At 47.1% G+C, this 24,415-nt stretch overlaps 1 protein-coding gene across 1 annotated transcript; it reads right to left on the bottom strand.

Moving 5' to 3' along the window:
- Nucleotides 1-6,517: 6,517 nt before the first annotated feature.
- Nucleotides 6,518-24,346, bottom strand: LOC144162437 (uncharacterized). Its single transcript, XM_077692960.1, has 4 exons — nt 23,844-24,346; nt 15,888-16,065; nt 12,371-12,498; nt 6,518-7,970 (listed from the first exon to the last, which is right to left on the bottom strand). Exons 2-4 carry the CDS (start codon nt 16,021-16,023, stop codon nt 7,683-7,685), a joined length of 552 nt encoding a protein of 183 aa, XP_077549086.1. The 5' UTR covers nt 16,024-16,065; nt 23,844-24,346; the 3' UTR covers nt 6,518-7,682.
- Nucleotides 24,347-24,415: the final 69 nt, after the last annotated feature.

Raw genomic sequence — 24,415 nt, 5'->3', positions numbered from 1 at the left:
CGCGCGAGCCTTGCCTCCCATGATGCTGCGCTCCACAGCGGTGACGTACTTCCGCTATTGCGCTGCTCAGACTGTCGTCTGCTACGGGCAAGTAGAGTGAACTAGCAAGCTTTGTTGACACCATGAATCCCGCACTCCGCTCCAGGCTGGAAAAGCGAACGAAAAATCTGGCCGCATGTATGCGGCGGCCTGGCCTTGCCCTTTCGCGGTGTGCGTTGCTGGCGGCACATGACTTTTAACGGCGGCGAACTCGCAGCCGCACGGGGAGGGTCGTGCGCTCGTTCTCTTGATGCACCGCGCACTGTTTATCCAAAAAGCGCCGTATCAGATGTGGCCCCCTTTGGTGCCGGGTCTTATTTTGCGGCGGTGGTAATTCCTGCCGGCGGCATGTGAAAAAGTCACATTAAACCGATACAGAACCCGTGCACAAAACGCTTCAATCATGTGACCAGTTCAGCTTGGGGCGACGCGTGGTGGAGAGCGGCAACGTTGGCAAAACATGCTTCGCCGCGGCTCTGAGCTTTCTAGCGCTGGAGCGAGCGCCATTTCTTTGACAATCTCAAACATCGGTTGCCTTGGCAACAAGGCACAAACCGCTCCAGAAGTCAGTTACGGTTGCGTGATCCCGGTTCAGCTTGGGGCCCCACCTCGCGACATGTGGGCACTGCAGGCGTACCACCCACTCCTATTGGGAAGTGCGAGATGCGTTTGGCATTACAGGAGGCGATGGTGTGTGTGTGTTGTGGACGCCTTTGTTTCGGGATAAAATGCGACGTTGTGCTTCTGCGGGTGGATAGCGCTTCCCATGGTCTGGAGTGTCTTTCTCGAGCGACGTACGACTCAACCTCGCATGGGGTATGTGCAGTGTGCGTGGCTAAAAGCCATCGGCTTGTGCACCAGAGTTAAGTGACCTGCTGTTCGTTCCCGGAAAGCGCGCGCGAGGTGAGTACCGAATTTACGACGGGCAGGAGGCAACCCATCCTCTGTCAATCGTGGTTCAGACTTGCAACGCATGTTGTGACGTTGTGTTCGTTAGAAACACATCTCTGGATTGTTTTGAAGTTGAATAAAATGTATGCGTCCAACCCGGGCATTCGGCTCAGGGCGTTCTCTGCGATTGCACGAAAGAAGTGCCATGGGGCTTCAACGCTTTATTTATGGAACGTACTCAGGTAACAGAATATCCATGTCGTGTTATGGCCGTGTTGCATTCAATACCAAAGTTGTTTCGTTTGTCGTAAAATGCCCAAGCACTCCGGCACTCCGCTGGCAGATCAGCCGGCGAGCCGACGCTGAGCAGACGACTCATCTCTTATCCGGAAGTGCGTGAAAGCAGGAAAAAAAAAGAGTAATACTTGGCACAGAGGACGTTGACGACCCAATCTAACGGTTGCGCTCGTTCATTTAGTGTGCTCAAAATGCCTTTCAGGGCCCCTTTAATGAACATTTAAGCTGGACACAACACATTAATAATTTACGTATAAGCTTATCTAAGACTATCGGCATGTTAAACAGATTCAGAAATTTTCTTCCTAGGTGGTTTGTGCCAGTTATATTATGCTTTAATGTATTCTCGTCTTTGCTACTGCATCCTCGTCTGGGGCACCACTACCAAATGCAACTTAGACCGTATCTGTATCTTACAAAAAAAGTTTGTTCGATTCATAGAAAATCTTATGTGGAACGACCATACCCTTTCTTACTTCTACAAAAATAACCTCCTTAAAATAGATAATATTTATCTGCAACGCTTAGCTTTTAAGATATTCCACGATGGAAAACCCGATCCTGTCGTGTATCTCAATAAATTTAAAAGAGAAAAACGTCGTTACGACCTCAGGCATAACCATACCTAACAAAACGGGTTCGCACATCTTATGGTAAACAAACGTTAGGTTTTCAAATTCCCCACTTTTTAAACAACTACCCAGGAATTACCAAAGTTTTTCAAAGTTCTTGTTCGATCGGCGTACTGAAGAAAGAAGTGAAACTATTTTTTTTCAAAGAAAATAATTGTCGAACTTGACCACCTTAGGTCATTTTTTATTTTTTATTTTTGCCAACACATTGGGTTTGAATACGATGTCATTGTTTATTCTATTTTTATTGGGTATAAGCCACATATATATTATAAGTACCATCCCCGATCTCAGTAACACCTTTAGTCTGGGTATTGTTTGTTCTGGTTTACAACTTTGAGTTTGCTAGAAATTCTTTTGATTATTTTACTGTCTCTAACATTTCTTGAATTACGTATTCACTCTATGTTCAGTTGTGCTTTATGGTGTAAAATAAACCTGTAATTATGTTTATGCATGCTCGCTTACGTTGCAGTGTGTCAATATATTGTCATAATCTGCATTCTTCCGTTGTTAAATGTGCTTTGTTAATGGAGCACTGACACCAATTTTCGGCGTTAATATTATTGCACAGTTCGCTTCCTTCACTCAACAGAATACCCTGGCTGAAATATGAGCGGCCTGCGACGCGAAGAACATAGTTCAATTGGATCTCATTTATCGCGCCGACGGAGCAGCGCGCGGAGCGGCACTCAGCAAATGGACATCAGCGTGACATCACTCCAGGAGAGGAAAAAGAAGTGACGCGACAGCGCTGGTCAAAAACTCGTGACGTCACTTCACGCGCGCGGCCCCACGAGCGGCGAGCGGGCGCAACACCCTCTCAAGCGGGCGCCGGTGACGGCCGCACAAAGCGGTGAGGTCAGCCAGGGAGTCTGTCATATGCGCCGTTCGGGATGAAAGCGCGGGAATTTGAAACAAACGATTTTCAGGCCGTTCAATGTAATTAACTATCGCGCGCTGAACTATTTGAAGTGCTGTTTCAGGTCCGCCAGACCATTAAGCATCGATAAAAGCAATAAAAGTGTAACATAAAATTTTCCTGTCAGTGCCGTTGTGCAATCTTCAGATACGGGGCCTCGACAGGCGTCTCGAACGCCTATTGCCCCGTTCACTTCGACAGAATATGAAAATTGAAATATACCGTGTGATGTACGTGTATCATGCCCAAAATAACAAAATAACAGCCCGCGGGGAACGCTAGGTGATACGGCGTGCCATCTACACTATTTCATGAGTGAAAAGTGCCCTCCCCCTCCCCGGCCGCGTTGGGAGTTTCTTGTGGCGCATGCCACGACGAAAAAAGAAGCTCGCATGCCTATAGCTACAATGAAGGAGTAAAGGTCGTTGCGGCAGCGAAGAAGCAAACAAGCTGCAATCGTGGCCTTACGCCTTCGTAACTATGGTCGCAAAGGTTTCGTACAGCTTCGCTACCTTCAAGTCTTACGCGTTAGTGTGAGCTTCCGTCATTCTTAATTAAAATATTTCGGTCACCGCTTTTTCTCAAAATGGATTGATTGCAGTGTTTAACTCGCCGACGCAACGCAGGCGATGAGGCGCGCCGTAGTAGTCTAGGCACTATTCGCACTTTCCAGCGAATATAGGTGGCGCCACGGGGTGTCCAAATTGGAGGACGGGGCGATGATGCGGACGTCGCGTAAGCGCGCGCGTCTGGAGGAAGAAGCCGATCCGGGCCCATTAGTGTCTTTTCAAACCATTTTTTCCCTTGCCCATGAGACACGAAGGTGCTTTGTCGTAGGCGAAGGAGTTTATAACTCCAGTCACACAGTGTTTTGCGGCATCAGGGAGGCCACCGATGGCATGCTGAGCATCGATGGATTGTGCCTGCAACCGAATGGCGTCACCAGCCAACCGGACTGCGTGAACGTTTGTTGGCACTGCAGGTTCGGTAAAGGATGCTAAACTTCCATCCATGCTCGTAAAATTATTCAAGCACACTTTGGGAATATTTATTAGGCGCCAATCAGAGCTCGGTAGATGCAACCGACCACAGTGTTTTGTTATTGCCACCTGCGCAATTGTGTTGGAATAAATGCGAATAATCCGAGTAAATTATAATTTTGTGGGCTGTTTTTAGAAGGAAAGATCCAACGGCGTTTATGCAGGTTACAGGTAATAATAAAAGTACCGAAACTAAATATCAAACGCTGACGCCTCTACGGCAGGGCCTGATCAGCCGTGCTGTTCTTTTAACGCGCTGTCGGAAACTACGATGCCGCAGTAACAAATTTATTTATTTATTACAAATACCTACATCGCCTATTCATGTGGGGGTTTGAGAAAGAAAAAAAGCAGCAATTCAAAACAGTAATCACGAATGCTAAAAAGAGAAAGAAGCACAAACAACCCAACAAAGCACAAAATGCAACTGGAATGCAGCATTTATTAAACGAAACCAGCGCGTTAATAAAAGAACAATGACGTTCTCCTGTTGGTTCTTGGCTTTACTTTCTTGTCGTGCGTGCACATATAGAATGTTCTGTGGTGGCACGGCGCCTTTCTTCAACCGCGGTTTCAGTGGCTGCAGGCCATCTATTAATAAACGACACACTCAACTTGCACGAAAAACACAACTAGAGAGCGAACTAAACTTACGGATATAGCTCCCGAAGAAGTCAGCTTTCGTGAAGTGACTACTGCAAACCCCATTGTGTTGCTGATACCTTTTCCAATGCGGAGCATAGTTATCCAAACCTTTCGGGCTTTTTTATCTCTAGGAAAGGTATGAACGCTGGCTTTTCCCGCCACTGAGCGATTTCCATACTGCGGTACACAGCACATTTGACTGATTTTTGGTTTTGCGTTCTCAATCCCTACGTTTCCGAACACTCCGGCTGCCTTCTCCCTGGACGCCGATCATCTACAAACAGCTTCGAAAAAAAGGCGCGCGGCGGCGCCACCGTTGCTGGAAAGTGTGATTATTGGAGGGCTCCGGATTAATTTCGACCACCTGGGGATCTTTATCGTGCGCCGAAATCTCGTACACGCGGGCGTTTTTGCTTTTCGCCTCCATCAGAAAAGCGGCCGCCGCGGCGGGTTTTCTCAAAATGGGATGATTAAGATATCCATTACAAAACCACCAACTGCGCAAGTGTCCTTGCAATTACTGTTTGCGAATGCTGCGCATGCCAGCAGGGAAATGCGACGTCCTCCTCTAGGCGGCGCAGTTCTTCTTGTAGGTGGCCTCCTCCGGCGAGGGTAATTATATGCGAGTGATGATATGGAGTAGCCACTTCATGCGCTCCGGCGGGATGGAAGTAAAGCAGATGGCGTGGTGCAATATGGCCAAGTACCATGGCAGAGTTGGAGGTGATGATTTCAGGATATCTCGTAGTGAAGAGAGAGAGAGAGAGAGAGAGAGAGAGAGAGAGAGAGAGAGAGAGAGAGAGAGAGAGAGAGAGAGAGAGTAAATGTTTATTGAAAAAGGAGAAGAGGTCGGCCTGAGAAATTGATCTTGGGCCTGCTACTTCCCTCTGGGGGGAGGGTACTGGGGACAGAAAGAGAAAGGAATGAATATGGAAGGTATTGGGAATGACAATGAAAGCGACAAATGAGCTATGTACAAGCAGTAAACCAATAAACATCTCACGTACAACGGGGCGCTGAATCAGATGACAACAGTTCACTTTTAAGCACATGACTATCATCCATGAAAAAAAAAAAAAACTGCTCAGACATTATTTCGCAGTCTGTTCAATTTTGTCACACCTAGAGGCGAGAATCCAAAGAGGAGTCACCAAGAAATGTTAGCAGGGCTTTAACGGCTAGGCTTTGGTTCCTGTTGTCAGCCCACGTGCCCAAAATCTTTTGTTCGGACAGAGGGCGAGTGTCCAAGCGTAGTAAAGCTGTCTCGAGGTTCATTCGCTCACTCGAGTACTTTGGACAAGCACTAAGCAAATGTTCGATAGTCTCAGGACAACCGCACAGAAGGCAGTCTGGGCTGTCCTCTCGCCCGATTGTGTGAAGATACTTCCGAGTCAATGCTACTCCAAGACGCAGCCTGTGTAGCAATGTCTCTTGACTTCGACGAAGACGAGGAGCATGACTGACCCAGAACGTCCGCTATGGATCGAGCTTGTGAAGGCGTTCATGTCGATTCTGCGGGTCCGACGAATGCAAGGCTGCGGCTTGTTTACGCGCTCCGTAGAGTATCGCGTTAGCATCCTGCCTTGTGGTGGGTATAGACAGGAGAGTTCCATTGTGGTGTGCCTGCTGTGCTTCTGCATCCGCCAACTCATTTCCAGCGATGCCACAGTGACTTGGTATCCACTGAAACACCACCGTGTGGCCCTTTTCATTCAACTCTTTAAACAGGATAGCGACATCAGTGGTCAGCTGATCGTACGCGCCTCTCTTCATTGGGTACCTTAGTACCTGCAGCGCCGGTTTGCAGTCGCAAAAGACAATCCACTGCTGTGGCCTTTCACAAGAAATGGTGCGGAGCGCTTCGCGTAAACCGACTAGTTCTGCTGCGGTAGACAACTTTCACTATTTTACATCAGTGAAATGTACGGAGAGGCGTCTCATGTTTTTGTTGACGGCTCGGTCACGGCGTCTTCGTCGGCTGCGGCAGTGGTTATGCCTGGGAAGGACCTGACCAAACGTTTCAAGATTGCTTGTAGTGAAGAGGGATTGCGTTTGTAGTCAACGGTATGTGGTGGCCTGCTGGCGCGTGCGTAATTAAGGCCCATGGGGGTGGGAATTGTTGTCTGGTGTATCTATGACGGGCAAGGATGTACGTCCTCGCTTTTAAGGCGGCATTGCGCGGAGGTTCCATGCCTGGAATGCACGGTTACTGAACTACGCCCCCTGGTGAGACAATAGAGGCAAATAATTTTATGCAATGTTTTGATGAACAGTTGTGTGCGAGAACAAGAGTAAAAATTTAGAGGGACACTTAGGACTTTTAAAAACATTTTTTTATTGCGGAAGTGTGCTATTCAGCATAAGGGAAACTACATGTACGAATACACATCCGAACAAATCAAAAGGGGGCCATGACGTGGACCTTGTATCCACGTTATGAAATCTGGTGGACGTCCGGGGCGCAGGCCGCAGGAGGCGACGTGCACAAGGCGAAGGCCTGCAAAGCAGGGCAGCTCCACACCAAGTGCTCCGCTGTATAGCCTGCTCAGCAGGAGCGAGGTAGAAGGGGCACCAGGGCGACCCGCCAGGGAGATCTGCACCGCGCGGGATTTATGGGAGCGCGCACGGTGCGCCTAATTCGTTCTTTTGCACCAAGGCTAGGCGAATAGCCACTGAAGGAGGTGAAGAGGAGGGGGATATGTATTGTACCCGCACGGGCACGTTTAGAAAAGAGAAAGTATACAGGAGAGAAGAATGAAGAGCTAAGAAGAATGGGACATGGTAAAACTGTTTCAGTGTCGGGCAAGAGGCACGCACTGAATGCACAAACGAGGAACTAATGAATTGCCGTGATAAGGCACACAGTTTGCTCTTGTCTCATTTTTTTTGCGCGATAATTCGGATGTTCTCATACACTCACGCGAAGACTGGCGTGCATAAAGGCGTGGTCTTCATGAGTTGGTGCTTGCTGGCTGCATGCAGCCCATCGCCATCTTCTCTCTTCCTCTTTTTTTCTAGGAACCCTGCTTATGACAGCCCAGTAGCAACTGTAGGCACGACAGGTCTTGTCCATACGTCACAGCGTGTCTTCTGGGTTTCGCATCATGTGCAATTGCAGCATAATCAATTACCCCGTGGCGGCCAACATATGAAATGCAGATGTGGCACAGTGGTCACGTGCTTGCCTTGTACTCGCTGGCTGCCTCGACGGTGGTTTCACTGCACAAAGAACGGGTGGGAATTGTATGGTGTTGGCGCGTCCAGTTGCGCCTGCGGCAGTGGTGCAGAAGGACGCTGCAAAGGTGCAATGTTCTGGGCAGCGTATGGCGGCACACATGTGTAGGGCGTGGCCTGCGCTGTGTAGCAGCGTTGCGGTGGAGGGTGAGGTGCCAGAGGAGACGCAACTGCTATTGAGAGAGGAGGCGGCTGGCCCAGGGAGCCGTACATCTCTGCTCCTGACATCACTGGGGCCAGGGGTGGCGGCGTCAAAACCTGGTGAGCCATCTACCAAGAGAAAAACAAAAACAAAAAACAAACGGTAAATCCCAATTCTAACTCACCGCTCCAACCTTAAAGGGACACTGAAGGGATATGTAAACATTGTGGGATTACTAGCGCAAATTGTAGTCCGGAGTCCCCAGGCCATGTTTCGACCACTCTAGGCGCGTTTACGCGATTTTATTTAGTAGAAAAACTAATTCGAAAATGCTGTCCTCCTCTCTTTACGCTCGCCCATTTTCTGTGGCGTTTTCGTGTGACGTCAGGAGGGGATGAGCTGGCAATTGGCTGCGCTATCGCACGACTCCCAGGCCTCCAGACAGAGTCAGTCGGCCCAGCGTTTCGTCCGCCGGCCGCCGGCGGGTCGTCGCAATCAAGGAGGTTAAAAAAAGTAACTTGGTCGCAATTTGTTCGCTTAGTTGAAACGAAGCCAGGACACGTTTGTGAATAGAAGAATGTGCCTTTCTTTATACTTGGTTTGTTTGTACACTGTATCTAGCTCCAAGTCAAGGTCGCTTCACACAAGCGCACATGCGACGCTTCGCTGACTGGTACGCCAGTAGGAAAATATAAGGCCTCTTGAAGGCGGGAGAAGAGTCAGCGAAGTCAATATAGGTACTAAGGAAATAAAATCAACTGATATTTTTACCGTACAGCGTAAAAATAGGGCGCGGGAAGCACTTTTTTGCGCTGGGCGAACAAGCACAGCGGTCAGCATCACGACTACGCATCTGCGAACGCTTTTCCGTCTACTAAATGCAATTGCTAGACGTGAGCTACTGGGGAAACTCGGGCGACGCTTACTGCACGATCGCAGTACAACAAATAGTCACCTAAGCGGCTTGAAATGCCAAAACTAAAGAAAAGTGTAAACCGGTTGTACAATATATACCCTATATTAGCAAGGCTTTCGCATCCCGCTCCGTGGCCCAGCGCCCAAGTGTTTTGCAAGTCACGAGTTCGAATCCCCGTGGGTACGTGCTTTTTTTTTGTAAGTTCACTTTTTTGTTTTCCGCCGATGTTTTCTATATTGCGTTCACCTTTTTTTGGGCCGCAACGTTCATGGCTACACGAACTAGTTCACAAAACGCGCGCAGGCTAGCACTGGCGCGCTAGCGAGTTCTCGTTGGCGTGCTGTTGCCATAAGCACCGACTGCTTGCAGGCAGTGGGCACAGGCCAGAATGAACAGACCCTTGGCCTGGTGCGAACACGCTTTTTACGATACAGGCATGAGGGAGGCAAGCTCCAAATATGGGGGAAAAGCGCATGACATTTGGGCGTCTGCGGGTACGCGGAGGGCGTTCATGCACTGCGTAGGTCTCGGCTAGTGAATGCTACGACTACAAGCCGTCCTGGGAGGCTTATCTTGTGCATTTTACAGCCGACAACATGGCAGAAGCGCGGTACGATGATTACTGGGATATTGAGAATGCCCATCCAACAACGCCATTGGTTATGTTTTTGCAGAACCGAAACCGAAACCGAAACATGTTTGATTGCTAACCTTGGGCATCGTCCAATCACGGCGCCCCTCCTCCCAACGTCACAGCCTTAGTTGGTGCGGCCGCCGCAAACCGCGCATGGTAGTTTTTCTTATTTCGCGCTTTGTAAAATAATTACCGATTTGTCAACCGGATAAACGATGAAAAGTGTGCTAATTTGAGCCAGTCTACGCAGCGCAAGCAAAAACGGGAGCTTGACAAATTCACTTCAGTGTCCCTTTAAAGCGCAGGCAGTCGGTTCAGTGGCGTCGACTGCAGACTAACACCTTCCCGCATCCCGCATTGTGCTACCTCCACTTCCCCACGCGATACTGCCACACGTGCACATGGTGCGGCGCGCCTTTCGCTTCCCTCCACCACATGGTGGTTGCGTGCCCCTGCAAACTCCCCCTCCATGCTACTCTGTCCCTGCCCCTTATCACTCTAGACCAATGGGAGGCTACACTGCTCAGCTCCGACCCAGAAGTGCAAGAGTGTGTAATCCAGCTGGCTGAACCCGCCGCTAGGGCCCACGGGTTCCTGGCCGTCGACTAGGGGACTGTAGAGTGCCGGTGCTCCCAGCCGGTGCCTCTTTCTTAACAGCTTTGTATGAATAAAGTTATTACCACCACCACCACTCACCATGCTGACGCAACAACAGCGGCGGCGTTGTTGCGTCGGATTCATGCCAGCTGGATTTCTTGAGCTTGGCGTAAGCTAAACACACCGGCTCCTGGTCCGACATAATTAAAGAAGGCCGTGAAGAGAAAATACAAGTTTGTTCCGTTTGATCGAACTAGCCTTTGGTCACTCACTCAGCTGCATTCTAGCCGCAAGGACGTTTTTGTAAAAGAGAAAAAAAATTCAGGAGACATTACAAAAACGGTCAAATTTTGCGCCACCGTGACGTAATATGGGCAGAACTGATGTCAAATAGGCGAGGTCTGAAAACATACCACTGTGCTAACTGCGCGTTAACCTTCAGGTGATACAATTGAACGGAACTAGAAGCCACACTACAACGTCCCAGTCATGCTTCTGGCCAGTGGCGCAAGTTGACGGCCGCCAATTGCACAAACAATATCCTGTGACGTCATAAAGCAACAGCCGGAAAGAGGCTGGTGGGGCACCACTGGTTCATATGTTCTCCTTAATATCTCGATTATTTGTTAAGAATTTGCGACGCAAAAAGTATGATTGTTATCGGAACAAAGTAGTCTATATAAGGAACCAAACTTGCATTTTGTCTTCATGGCCACTTAAAAAAAAACTGCTCCGTGCCTGCTTTCGTACCCTTCGTATACCACGCATTGTATCGGAACGCTCTGCCATTTACCTGAGATAAGAGTGCCTCAAGAAGGTTGAAAGAGATAATTTTCACAACTCCAGCTGTCAGGGTGCAATCCGGATATATTATAGCGTTCGCATACATCGAACGTACCTCGTTGCGATTACGGCCACTTTTTCACACAAATCTATATAGAGAAACCGATACTCGCGAACGGGTATTGGTCAAACACTAATAAAACACCTAATAAAAAAACTTTATTAACACAACATTTCATTAACCTAATCAATCAATGTGAATGAACAATCAATCTACGTAGTACGTAGTGCTGAAATGTGCAGAACCAGGGCATGGGCATCTCTCAAACTTACCCACGACCAATTAAGGTACACTAAAGGGAGATCCGTCAAAATTTGTAAAAACGTCTTAGCAAATAACTTGATAAAAAGGACGTACTCTCAATTTTAACCCGTGCAATTTGTCTACCACGCGAGAACATAAACTGTAAGCGACTTTTGTTCACGTTAGGACTGCTTGCGATAAGAGTAAGACGACCGGCTCTTTGGCGAACGTCTGTTATGTAAGCTTCCCCTTGCATTGGTAGCAGTGAAAATATTGTAACGGGGAACAGGGCATGGGTTCTTTCTGGGTGCTCTAAAGGGTCATCAGAACAATGTGCGTACTTGTTTTATTTCAAGGAACTCTCCCTTGATAACTCGAAATGCTCGATTCTATCCCTGAAGGACAACCTTTAACAGACAAGTATACCCTGAAAATGGTTTCAAATTTTCTGCAGACAATACCAGCAGCGGTGTCCATAGGTATAAACAACAGACTAATCGGTGGTTAACTACGTGTTAACACTAAAGCGATAGAATTAAACGAAACTACAGGTACCCCTCCAATCGCGCAAGCATGTTTATTGGCGGTAAGTTTTGCTGGCGCCGATCACACACAGAATGGTCCTCGGGATGTTGCAGGGCCAGTGGAAGAAGGCGATTGGTTAGTCGCCATTTTTTTTGTATGCTCTTATGAATGTCTCTTGTGATTGTTTCCTGCTTGAGTTAGCATTGGCATGACGGTCATTCTGACGCGCAAGTCTTTCCAATAATCCAAACGTGTTTTTCGTCTCGGTAAACCGTCGACTCCCGGGTCTACAGAGCGCCTCAGCCGAAGCCTTGAGCAGCTACCTCTTGAGCAAATTCTAAGGAGGAATCCCTGTTCGGGTTGCTTCTCGTGAAGATATAATTTGAAAGGGCCTGGCTTTGGCTTTGCGCCATTGAACTTATTTTTTTCATAAAGTGACTTGCAAGACTCTTTCGTGAGTGCCGTACTTCGTTGCGCTTTGGTTTGCTTTAGTCACACAACGCAGGGCATGCCCCATTTAAATGAGGCAAGCCTAATATACTGACTGTTTTAACGTAACAAATTAACTGAATTATTATTGAACTAAATAAATTATGACCCAGAATAAATAAGCTAATTGATTAATTTGTTAATTGAACAACTGATTGATTGACTGACTGACTGATTGATTGATTGATTGATTGATTGATTGATTGATTGATTGATTGATTGATTGATTGATTGATTGATTGATTGATTGATTGATTGATTGATTGACCTCACTGCTCACCATCAAACGCCGTCTCTTGGAGACCCAGCAGCATCTGAGAAGGACTGCGATCACGAAGAAGACGGCCATGGTGGCGATTATCCCGATGAACCACCAGGGCGTGGGGGGAAGCGAAGACGTGCGCGGCCCTGCATCACACGCAGGAAACTGGAGGGTTAGGATTGGCTTACGGAGCACCTCAGAGCACGTCTCGTTACTGTGGCGGCTAGGGTGCTTTCAACTTGCGCGCCAGTTGAGTGAAACAAAACTGCGCATGCGCACACAGCTGTTTCCTCGCCGGCGCCTTATGTGTGCGCATAATTGTACACGTGAAGCAAAGCCGTGGTCAGCTTAAAACATTCCACAACGAAACTGGAAACGTGGTTATAGTGTCAACGCAACTGTTCAGTTAAGGGCCCTGCGTAGCAAAAAAACTGGTGTCTCGTCGGCGGCGTTGCCCAGGAACGATAAACTGGCGAGAGTGAAAAAAAAAAAAAATCAGGGAAGCATGCCGTCACACGCAAGGCTTCAGTGGCGGAGCTGTTGCAAGTGAGCATTGCCGGAAGCATAGTTAAATTTCACTATCATTGTTTATTTGCATAGTTGCGGTGCTAGTAATCGTCGTCATACGCGTCGAAGAGGTCGTCGTATTATTCTTCGCGGCGAGTGGTGGATGCAAAGTCATCCTCAGCATTGTAGACTTCCACCAGCTCTTCGTCATTGACTTGAAGCAGAGGTAGCTGGATGTGCAAGTCGTCTCGGGAAGGAGTAGCACACTTCTAGCCATGTCGCCAATTATCCATAACGGCTTCTACAGAGTGCGGCGGCCACGTTGACCTCTCCCATGCAGGGGGCCTTTTCATCGCTAGCATTAGCGCTGGAGTCGTTGTTTTTTTACATGCGCGGTAGCGCTTGATGACAGCGCTGGAGTTGCCTTCTTTTTTGCTAAAGCGGTATCCTGCGGCTAACGTACTCTTGTGTATAACGGACTCTTTAGTACTAAAGTTCGCTCCGGCAAGAAGACCCTGTGTGCGGAGGTGCACCCTTTACAGGCCGCTTGCTTAGTTGTACGGGCGTCACTTCCGTGATGGATATGACGTTAGCGAAATCTTCGTGTATCCAGGAATGAAACACATTCGTGTTGAAATAAACAAATGCATGGTAGCTTCTAAAGTTTCAGTTCTGTGAATAACCGGGCCAGTTCTTGGTATCTGCAGGTAATGAGCCAGTTTATGGTATCAGCAGTAGAGTTAGCAGTTCGGTACAGGTTCGGTAGTTCGATACACCCACACCTGGTGTAGGACGAGACCGCTATTTGATTGAGTGAATTGCAAGTTCAGATAATTTGAAAGCCACTTCGTTATGGATCGGGGTGTGGTAGGGGGATGTAAATGTACGGTGTCCGCAAAGGCTGCAGGTACCACCGAACAAGGCATGCAAGGTCCGTGAAACGTTGGTATGTCATTGAGGACATCTAAGAGGCGTGCAAAACACGGATCGAAAAAAAAAATTACTGGATAAGTTGACGATATGAGCCCTTACTTTAGATGAGCGTGCTATTTGTCTTGCCATCACGGTTTATCTGATTATATATACTCTCACCTTTTATTCACACATGACCGGACTATAGAAGATTTGGGCACACACTCTCATGCGTAAAATTCAAAGTTGTTTCCTGAACACTCCAGAGGTCTGCATAGTGAGGGTTCCCGGACACGAATCCCTCGAGGGGGGAACGAAATGGCTCCCGCTGCTGCCAGTGCCTATATACACCGGGCCGCTTCTCTCGCCGGAGCATCATCACCATCGGCATGTAATCATCCACCTCTCCTGCGCTACGCGGAAATCTTGGTCCGCTATCGACACCAACGGCGAATGTTCCTCCATCCAAACCCGCTACTCACAAGAGATAAAGCCACCACCTTCAGAAGACTCCAAACCAACATCTATCCGCATCGCACCCACCTTTATGCCATATATCCGACCGAATATCGTAACTACTGCCCAGCACCTGGCCCTCCCATGCCATCAGGTATGGCACTGCCAGAATAAATTCACGCATCTCCACGAAGTGAATCATGAAGAGTGGGCGAAGCACTGGGGATCGTTCCTAACGTAAATAACCCATGGCATTGCCCACTCGCGCACGTAAATGAGTGACAACGCGTGTGTACAATATATACAATTCCAATGCAATCCAATCCAACCCGATACAATTCAATTTAATCCAATCCAAATACAATCCAATGCCCCTCCCGCATGCGCAACACTGTGTACACGGACGCCAAGGGACAAGACACGGACAAAGCGAGGTCCTAAGGTGCTTCGCCCCTAAAACGCCAGGTATACAACCCAGAGCCCAATTCCTCTATTCAACAAAGGATGGCGCGGTTGGCCAGCAATGACCCTACGGTCCAGCTTGACCTGGTGAATAGGGCCCGCACGGCCAGCCACAGCCAGGCGATGCCGGAGTGAGGATCCCCTCCACCGGGCGGCTGTTCTAACAGCAGCACCTGTTGTTGAATGAAGATTTTATTCATTCTTTCATCCACTAACGTAAATAATAGCGGTAACGCTCGAGCGCAAGGAGCGCCGCTTGGTTATACAGGGTAGCAGAGGACGCTCTTCAAACGCTCCCGCCTGCAGCGCCACACAGCGATTGTCCTGGGTTTCGCTAAGCACCGCGTTTTCCTGCTCGCGCGGTTGAGAAGGTTCACACTACGGCAGAATGACACTGCCGAGTAACGCTCTTTCTTGGCTTTTATTGATGAGCGCAGCTGACATAAGCGAGTTTCATACACCCGTGACAACACTGTGATATGTGAGGGATATATGAGGGTTTTTTTGCGAGATGATTCAAATACACCTCAACATAATTGCAGAAACACGCAAAAATCTGTGAACGAACCTACATGCAACGCTGTCAAAGCTATTATGCATGTCAGCTAGGGGAAGTTAGCTTTGACAGCGTTGCATCTAGGCCCGTTAACAAAATGTTTGCTTGTTTCTGAAATTCTGTTCAGGTGGATTTGACTCATTTCGAAAAAAGCTCCTAATATGTTCACACCTAAAAAATGTTAAACGAGAAGCTATGACAGCAGAAGCTATTAATTCACAACCATCCACGAGTCCTCACTACAAGTGCGAAGAACAATCTGATTTCGAGAAAAGACAAACGAGAAAAGACAAACACGGGATCTGTGTTTGTCTTTTCTCGACTTCCGTGTCGTTTTTTGCGCTGTTTTTTGCCTTCAGTATGAACCAATTCCGTCTTCACACTTTCATACAGTTTGTCACCTTCTAGTGCTTAGAGTTCCATGAAATGGTATTAATAGTGTGTAAGCCCATAAATTTGCACTTTCACACATCTATCTCAGTAAACGGAACTCCTGTTAAACGAAACTAATTTTTCCGGTCCCTTGAAGTTCCGTTTATCGAGAGTCTACTGTATCTGATTTCCTGTGTGGGGGATAACATAATATCGATACATAGCATCGATGCCAAATCTGCGCACTGATGGATTGAAAAATAGTCTTACCCTGAGTCTGTGAGTGAAAATCACGAGTAATCTTGAGTCGGTGCTCCAAGTCGTCGTCACCTGCAGCCCGCGCCACGCTCTGTACAGCCACGGCCAACACGAGTGCCGGATACTCCATGCGCGTCCAGTGTTCCATGGCAGCTTGGGGCGCTGGACAGCTGCTCAGGAGGAGGGGAACCTAGAAACCACGCGGGTAAGGAAAAGATGGATACATTCCATGACTTGAATGCCTTTTCGGAAGTTATGGCTTCGAACTAAGCAGCGACGAAGGACCCTTAAGCCACGAATGTGGGGACGCTGGATGAATATGCTGGATGAATGTGTCTCACGCCGTGACGCTTCCAAAGCGTCACGGCGTGAGACACATGTACAAGAAGCCCCAAGAGTCGCTGCCACTTGTACCGTATCTACAGCGCCAGCCCAAAGACAGCGATTGATTGATTGATTGGTTGATTGAAATAATTGATTGAAATTGATTGATTGATTGAAATAAGCGATTGATTGATTGATTGATTGATTGGTTGATTGATTGATTATTGCTGCTATTATCGGGGTTGCATGATCGTGGTCATCGCAGACTACTTATTTAATAATGTACTTGGCAGATGGGGACCATATAGTTCTTGTCAGGGCTGGGGAAAAAATAAAGACTGTGAAGGCGTATCTCCGTGATAGTTCATTCATATACGGATAACCTAGTGGTCTTTATCGCATCCCGAGCTAAGGTGCCCACGGGTGTGTTCGACTTCCCTTCCATCATTTATGCGGCTTCCAATGTGTAGGTAGACCGACGGGACCTAAATATAAGGCAGTGTCCCTGCGACCACAAGCGTGCATAAACAGTGAAATTCAATCACCTAAATGTCCACATTTACAAGTAGGTTCACTTCGGTTCAATCAAACTAAATCGGTGCAGACACGCTCAGCGCTGGTGGAAGCAATGTCTGTGTGAAATGCTTTTCGGAATACGAACTAAGCTCGGATACTGTATCCTGCCAATGGTCACCAAGGCTGTTGAACACGATAACGAACGTCACAGATTTTCACTACAATGTGGGGAAAATGTTGTCACTCCAAGCGTCGCTCAGACTACCGGTTGAAGCACCAGCATTTCTGCCCCACAAGGACATTACAAGTAAGAGTGACAGTTGGGACTTCCATTAGGCCTAGTTCACTGACCGTTGTTCCTTGGACTATGCAAAGGAGTTCGTTAAAAATGCTGCTTTTCACTTAAACATACACAGGTTTGCACACGGTCGTCCGCAAGTGGAGTGCGCAAGAAGGTCAGGTGCTCCTACGTGAATTTCATGTCGAGGCTGTCAACAGGCTTAGCTCCCTTTTTAAAGGACCATGTCGACAAAATACAAGTTTGTTTTATTCGAGACATTTGTTGTTTTACAGTGCCCCCAGCGCTTGTCTGGCATCAAACGATGCTTTATACACATAAAAATGATACCATTTAACGGAAACTTTTAATTCTATCTCTAAGTCGCGTGTCTCGTGACGTGATAGCGATTGTGTATCCACGGCAGGTATTTCAAACAAATGTTAGTACGTTGACTAAGGCTGCAGAGAACGGAGAAACACAGTTTCTTGCATTGTTTACCATTCATCTTCCTAGATGGCGCTACGATACCACCCAGGATAGGGACCTTAACCCAGGACGCTGTCCGCACTCGCGTTGTTTTTCACCGACTGTGTGCCTGGCTTATTTTGTTACGGTTGATAGTTTCATTGTTTGGTTGATTGTTTTGTTTGTTTTTGCATGTTTGGTTTGTTTCGTTTGTGTTTAGTTTGGTTGATTGTTTCGTGAAACCTGGGATATGCTCGACAAAAATGGCCACGTAAGACAATGTCACTTATGCCAGTTGGCTGGTGTCCTGTCAGACAAGCCCTACTCGCAGAACGACTGTGTAGCTATAACAGCTATAACAAGCATAGTGCGCGCCGTACGCACTGGTGCTTCAATGTTTACGTGTTCGTTCGTAACTTACATTTTTCACCGCACGAGCCTTATACCCCTGTCATACAACAAATCTAATGTCATTCGAAGTGAATGACATTAGCTGTTAATGACGTTCGGTTCGGCCGTGCGGGTCTACATGGCAAAACAAATGTCATTTGATAGTGATAGCGGTGACGATTAGAGAGCTCGCAAAACCGCAAAATTATATTTCAAGCGCATCTAGAATGTTTTCACACGTAGTATGTTTTTAAAACATAACAAAGGATTATTGTTTGTAAAATAAAAGTAAGAAATTTACCGGGTTAGGTGTCATCAGTAGACCTCACAACGCGCGACAAGACCGCAAAAAAAAATCCGTATTAGCTGTAGCGCGCGCACTGGGGACGAGATTTTTCTTTTTTGTTAGTACTTGTGTGTCTTTATTTGAACAACAACACGAAGAGGAATATATAACATTACTGACAGTTTTTAGAAACAGTATTATTTGGTTTATTACTGAATTTTCTTCTCTAGTGACGCGCCACTGGTGTAGAGGCTACTCATTTGGCCGCTAACTGGGGTCCGGAACTTCAGCCGTTAAATGTGATTCGCCTCAAATGTCATTCGGTATTATCGTGTAGCGCGGAATTAATGACATTTAGAGTGAATGACATTTGCTCTAAATGTAATTAGATCTGCCGTGTGGCAGGGGTATTACTGATATAAATAGAATGTGCCCTAGTTTCTCAAGTTTATTTCGCACCACACAATTACAAAGGAACCCGTGGCGCGAGGGTGCAGGCAAGAAATCGTTTGCAGACTTGACCAAGGCCTACACCCCTGATACATTGGCAGAGCGAAGAACAACGCGCGGTAGTATATTATATCCTAAGTTGAGCCAGAGAAACAAATACTAGAACAATGAGAACGTTTAAGGCCCCGCACGTTCTGTACGTGACAAAGAAAATAAACGACAACACACACACAAGAAAGATGTACATAAAATGAGCGCAGGTGACATATATATGCTGCATTGAAAATTTTGTTTTTCTAACGAGTTTAGCGTGCTTGGAAGAATGCGCTTTAACATTTGGCAACCGTAGTTGGTACGTGTTCGGGGTATCTTCCAGTATCTTTGATTGATTGTTGGGTTTAACGCGCCGACGCAACGCGCGAGATGAGGCACGCCGCTACAGATTAGTTTTGACCACCTGGGGATCTTACGCGTGAGCCGAAATCTCGTACACACGGGCGTTTTTGCTTTCCGCCTCCATCAGAAAAGCGGTCGCCGCGGCCGTGAATCGAACCCGCAACCTCGTGCCCAGCTGCGAAACGCCTTATCCACTGAGCCACTGGGGAGTGTATTTTCAAGTATCTTTAGTCCGTGCAGTGTATGCTTTGTTTAAAGGTGTCAGGATCGCCAATTCCGGTAAGTACCGATCATTTCTTTTTATACCAGCGCGATAATGTGACATGAGTATTGTTTGGTATACAGTTTGTGTACATGCAACAGTCCAAGTTGACCAAAAATACGCCCAGTGTGGGCGTCATGAGGCGAAGCTGAAATTATGTGAATAGCCTTTCTTGTAGCAGCCGAAGCTTTGTAAAGTCAACGGCAGTTGTGTTTCCCCATACCAAAAATGCGTAAGTGATAGTGTAGTGAAAAAAGGAGTTATAAATAAGCAATTTAATGTTTTGTGGAAGAAAGCTTACACGGGATAGAATTCCGACTGTCCTGGACAGTTTAGTAATAACTATAGCGCAGTGTGCTCATTACAAAGCATAGTTTCATGAAAAAGAACACCAAGGCTTTTGACTACTGGAACCAGTTCGACACAAGAAGTACCGAGAATAAGGCGTACGTCCACATTTATTGCTTTGTGTTTAGGCCTAAATAACACTGCCTTTGTCTTTGGAGCATTTATTATTAATGAATTTATTGTACTTCAGTTGTTAAGTTTGCAAGTGCACTGTTTGCCGTATTTGTGGGCCATCTTAAGTCCTGTCCGGAAAAAAATAATAAGCTGGTGTAATGCATATGCAATGAATTTAGTGTCTCCTGCAATAGTTGCGATGTCATTAATATACAGGGTGATCAAAGTTGAGTCGACAGATTTTTTTTTTATAAATTAGGCGCTTAGATGTACGCGAAGACCAGCGCTACAGTGAGGGTATGCGCCAAAGGGGACACACGATGAGGTGGTAACTATGTCGGTGGTTTAATCAACTAAAATTCAATAATTACCTTTTTAGTGGCTGCAGTAAGCAGGAATGTTTGTACTGAAGAGTTAGACCCAATCTTGTTTCTAGGCAGTTTCATTTGACAGAATTCTTCTAGCGCATTCGTACTCCGAGATATCGAACCGCGAAGTTTAATTGCCGTTCGCATGATTATGCATGATACGCAGTGAAGACCGGCGCAAAGCTCCTCCCTTTTGTGACGTGCCTGCTGTGTACGGTGTTTAGTTTGACAACGGGGTGGACGCACTTGGCTGTCCTTATCACAATGTGCAGTAGGCGGAAACACTGTCGAAACACAGAACAAAAGGTAAGAGCTTTGCTCCGGTCGTCGTTGTCTAGCATGCGTAATCATGCGAATGGCAGTGAAATTTCGCAGTTCGATATCTCGGAGTACGAATGCGCTAGAAGAATTCTTTCAAATGAAACTGCGTAGAAACACGATTGCGTCTAACTTTTAGATGCGACTGCATCTTATTCACTCGCCTTGTCCCTGCATCCGGCGTCGTGGGCATTGTTGTCGGCGTCCGCCCCTCCCCCATTCTCCTCGCCACGCGAGCTGCGCTCTCCGCCGCTCACCCCCTCTCCTCTCCGATAGCGAACACCCTCTCGCGAGGGGCATTGGATTGAATTCGATTGGATTGGCTTGGCTTGGCTTGGCTTGGATTGGATTTGGATTAAAGTGGATTGTGTTGCGTCATACCCGCGGCAGACGCACTGGCGCCGGTGCGTCCCCTCACCGTTATGCGCGCTAAAAAACGCGGTGCCTGCGCCGCTCCGCTCCATCGTTCCAGCGCCGTTGCTCCGCTGTCCAACGCTGCAACATGAACCCCCTATGCGTCGCATCTACACAGGGGTTCCCGCGAGGGGAGGTGGGAGTTTTTTTAATACAAACATGCCTGCTTACGGCAGCCACTAAAAAGTTAATTATTCAAATTTAGTTAATTAATCCACCAACATCAGTAATTACCACCTAACTCTGTTTCCCCCTTGGCGCATAACCTCACTGTAGAAGTCGTCTTCACGTTAAGCTAAGCGCCTAATTTAACAAAAACCAATCGACTTATTTTTGATGACCCTGTATATGTTAAAGAGCAACAGCCCCAGACTGCTTCCCTGAGGAACACCACCTGGAGCCTTTTAAAATTTGAACTGAAACCGTTGATTATTACGTATTGCTTTCGGTGCTCGAGATAACTTTGTAACGGAGCTAGAAATATACCGCGGAAACCCTAATGAGCCAATTTTTAATGAAATTTGTTTGCGTTTATATTGTCGAATGCTTTTGAGTAGTCGATAAATGTTCCAAGTGTAGACTGCTCACGTTCGAAAGACTCTAAAATTATTTCTTTTTGTAATAGAAGAGCACTTTCTGTAGAACAGCCTTAGGTACATCCAAATTGAAAAGGTGTTACTTCATAATCGCTGTTTAATTTGCGGCCAATTTTGTTGTCCTGAGCCAATCGCAACAAACAGCTCAGAATACGTCATAGGTTCACTGCGGAAAAGTGGCTGTGGTGTCCCATGCCCATTCTCTGTTTACCTCATTATACAACTTGCTTGAGTGAAGTTTGTGCTAAAAGTGGCGTCGGTGTTATTCTAACGAGACAATGTTTGGAATGAACCAACCTTGCATTTTGTCTTCATGGCCCCTTTCAGTCCTTACTGCTCAGTGTGGCAATTTCGATCTTCGCGGGCGATCAGCACCCGGCAGAGAAAGGCGTTTTACTTCATGATTTTGAAAGTGGCGCCTTTGAATTGACTTATACGACACTCTGTGCCGCCAACCACGCCCATTTCGGCCAATAATTACGCTCTTTCTTGGTCTTATTGCGAAGGGCTGGGGTAAGGGTGCTACCGCGCTAGACGCCCAAGGTGTAGGATACGCTTGAAGGGCCGGCGGGAAATTCCTGGTTTCTTTTTGTCCAGGGGCAACTCGCACGTCAAGGCCACAAACCGTGGGAGCGGGCTCACGCTGACGAGTGTGTTGGGTTTATCGCTCGTCGACAGATCCAGTATATTCGGTTGACTCGATATTAACATTCAGATAAACCAGTATATAAATAACGAGCACACCGACAGGGGCATGTGCCCGAATGGTGTATTGCCTATTTAAAAGGACTAAGCGGCTCAATCATTCACTCAGGTAAGAAGTTAAATGCAAATCAATCAATCAATCAATCAATCAATCAATCAATCAATCAATCAATCAATCAATCAATCAATCAATCAATCAATCAATCAATCAATCAATCAATCAATCAATCAATCACAGCAGGGGAGGCACAAGAAGGGTCGGCCTCAGAGGTAAACTGTGCCCGTACTCTGAGTCTTGCGTACATACCCTGAAGCATAAAAAGCATTAAATATATACTAGAGTAGCATACACCCACTGTGATGTATTAGACTACTACTTGGAGTCAGGAATGCATGCTGCATTCGCCATCCACCGGCTCCTGTCCTGTGCTGCCCGAGTCCATTCTTTACCTCCAAATTTTCCTATTTCATCGTCCCATCGGATTAATGTCCTTCCCCTTCTTCAATACCCATCTCTCGGTATCCGCTCTGTTACCCTAATTGGTCCCTTGTTGTCGCTTCGTCTCACTACATGGCCAGCCCAAGTCCACTGCTTTTTCTTTATTTGAACTACGATATCTTCTACTCGTGTTTGCTCCCTAATCCAAGTTGCTCGTTTCCTGTCCCTAAGCGTTACTCCTACCATTATTCGCTCCATGGCACGTTAAGAGGACCTAAGTTTGCTTTCCAGTGTAGTAAGGCGCCAAGTTTCCGCTCCGTATGCCACCACCCGCAGAATGTATTGATTGAATACGTTGTTTTTTGGGGGGATAGAGGTAGCTTACGTTTCATTAGTTGCGAGTGCTTGCCGAGTGCACCCCAACCCGTTCCTATTCTGCGCCGGATTTCTTTCTCGAGGTTGGGATCAGCACTATCTGGCCACGGTAGAAGTATATTCTTCTACTTGTTTCAATTTTTCGTTACCTGTGCGGAAAAGGACAAATTCAGCATGTTTATTTGTCCTTACTTTAGATTTATTCATATTTATCTTTAGCCCTGCGGCGATGCTGAAGCCTGATTGTAGTAGGAAGGACCCAATACCTTTCCTTTTAGGGCACGTAACATAATCTTATGAACTTCCTCGCCAATCGTCGAATCATTTATATCCAAATGGGTCATGCGAAGACAACTTGAGGACGTCATATAGTTTTGAGTTATATAGTTTTTACTTGAGGACATTATATAGTTTTGCGTTGAGGATGTTATTAAAGGTTTGACATTTATAAAAAAAAGATGGGAACTGCGGGGACGTTCCGTTGTCACTGTGCCAGACACAATCATAGAACTTCTAGGCCGATGAGGAAGACATGTTTGTACGTCAAATGGAGGCACCAATAAACAGGCTGAGTTGGTTTGTCTTTTTTTCTGTGGCCAATGCTCAATCGGCCTAATAACGTGGATGAATGAAAATTCGCGTTCAAGCAGCAACCACGAAACGCGCAGCCTAACCACAGCCGACACCAATAGAAGTCAACGATGACTTCATCTATAGGCCAACATTTATCCTTTGCCTTCAAATGAAAAGCCCCGTGGACATAAAAATAAGCCATCACCAAGTCAACAAAGGTTACCCCACGGTCACGTCACCCCACGTGCAATCGGGTTCGAAATTTACAAGATTCGCGCACTCCGGCGGACAAGACGCAGTCAAGATGACACAAGTAAAACGGAAACCAAACAGCAGAGTTAAGACTTACCTAGTAGAGCCCAGAAAGAAGGACCGTGGCTGCTCCTAGCTCGTTAATAGGACAAGAACTTCGGCCTACCCAGGGATACGCATATTCAAGGCTTCATTGTATTGAAACGTACATACAAGTCCTGCAATCGCCCCCTTCTCTTGCTGATAAACACCGCTAAAGGCACAGGCAGTGAAACGAAGCAAGCGTAATCAAGGGGCTGGGCTGAGCAAACTAGCATTAGCAACACGCGCGGGCAGCGCGGCCGGAGACGCCGTCGAGGAACGGACTGTGCGTCATTGGAAAGAACGCGTCTATTGCCGCCGGCGTCGCAAGGTGCTCACGCGAGGATAATTTCATCCCCTGAGCCGCCATCCGTGCTTTCGGTTTCTCTGTATTTGTAGTGGTGTAGTGGTATAGACACGAGCACCGATGGAAACCGAGTAATACGTGCTTTTTTTATAGACTGATACGTGGACTAACGGCACAGGACTTTCCTTACTGCGAGAAACCCTTTCTAGCTCGGTTAGAAAGGCTGAGTAAGAAAGGGGGTGTGTTGCTCCAAGTAGCGGAAGTGGAACGCGTTCGCCAAA

The sequence above is a fragment of the Haemaphysalis longicornis genome, unplaced genomic scaffold, assembly GCF_048455015.1.
Source record: "Haemaphysalis longicornis isolate Haplotype H1 unplaced genomic scaffold, Haemaphysalis longicornis Haplotype H1 scaffold_12, whole genome shotgun sequence".
NCBI lineage: Eukaryota > Metazoa > Arthropoda > Arachnida > Ixodida > Ixodidae > Haemaphysalis > Haemaphysalis longicornis.
This window is presented reverse-complemented; position numbering and strand designations above follow the sequence as displayed.

Bases quoted from the DNA above. Each gene is read 5' to 3' on its own strand.
- LOC144162437 (XM_077692960.1), bottom strand. From the start codon at position 16,023: ATGGAACACTGGACGCGCATGGAGTATCCGGCACTCGTGTTGGCCGTG. The intron at 12,499-15,887 runs GTAAGACTATTT...CGTGTGATGCAG, and splicing joins TTTTCACTCACAGACTCAGG to GGCCGCGCACGTCTTCGCTT. The intron at 7,971-12,370 runs GTGAGCAGTGAG...TTCTCTTGGTAG, and splicing joins CCAAGAGACGGCGTTTGATG to ATGGCTCACCAGGTTTTGAC.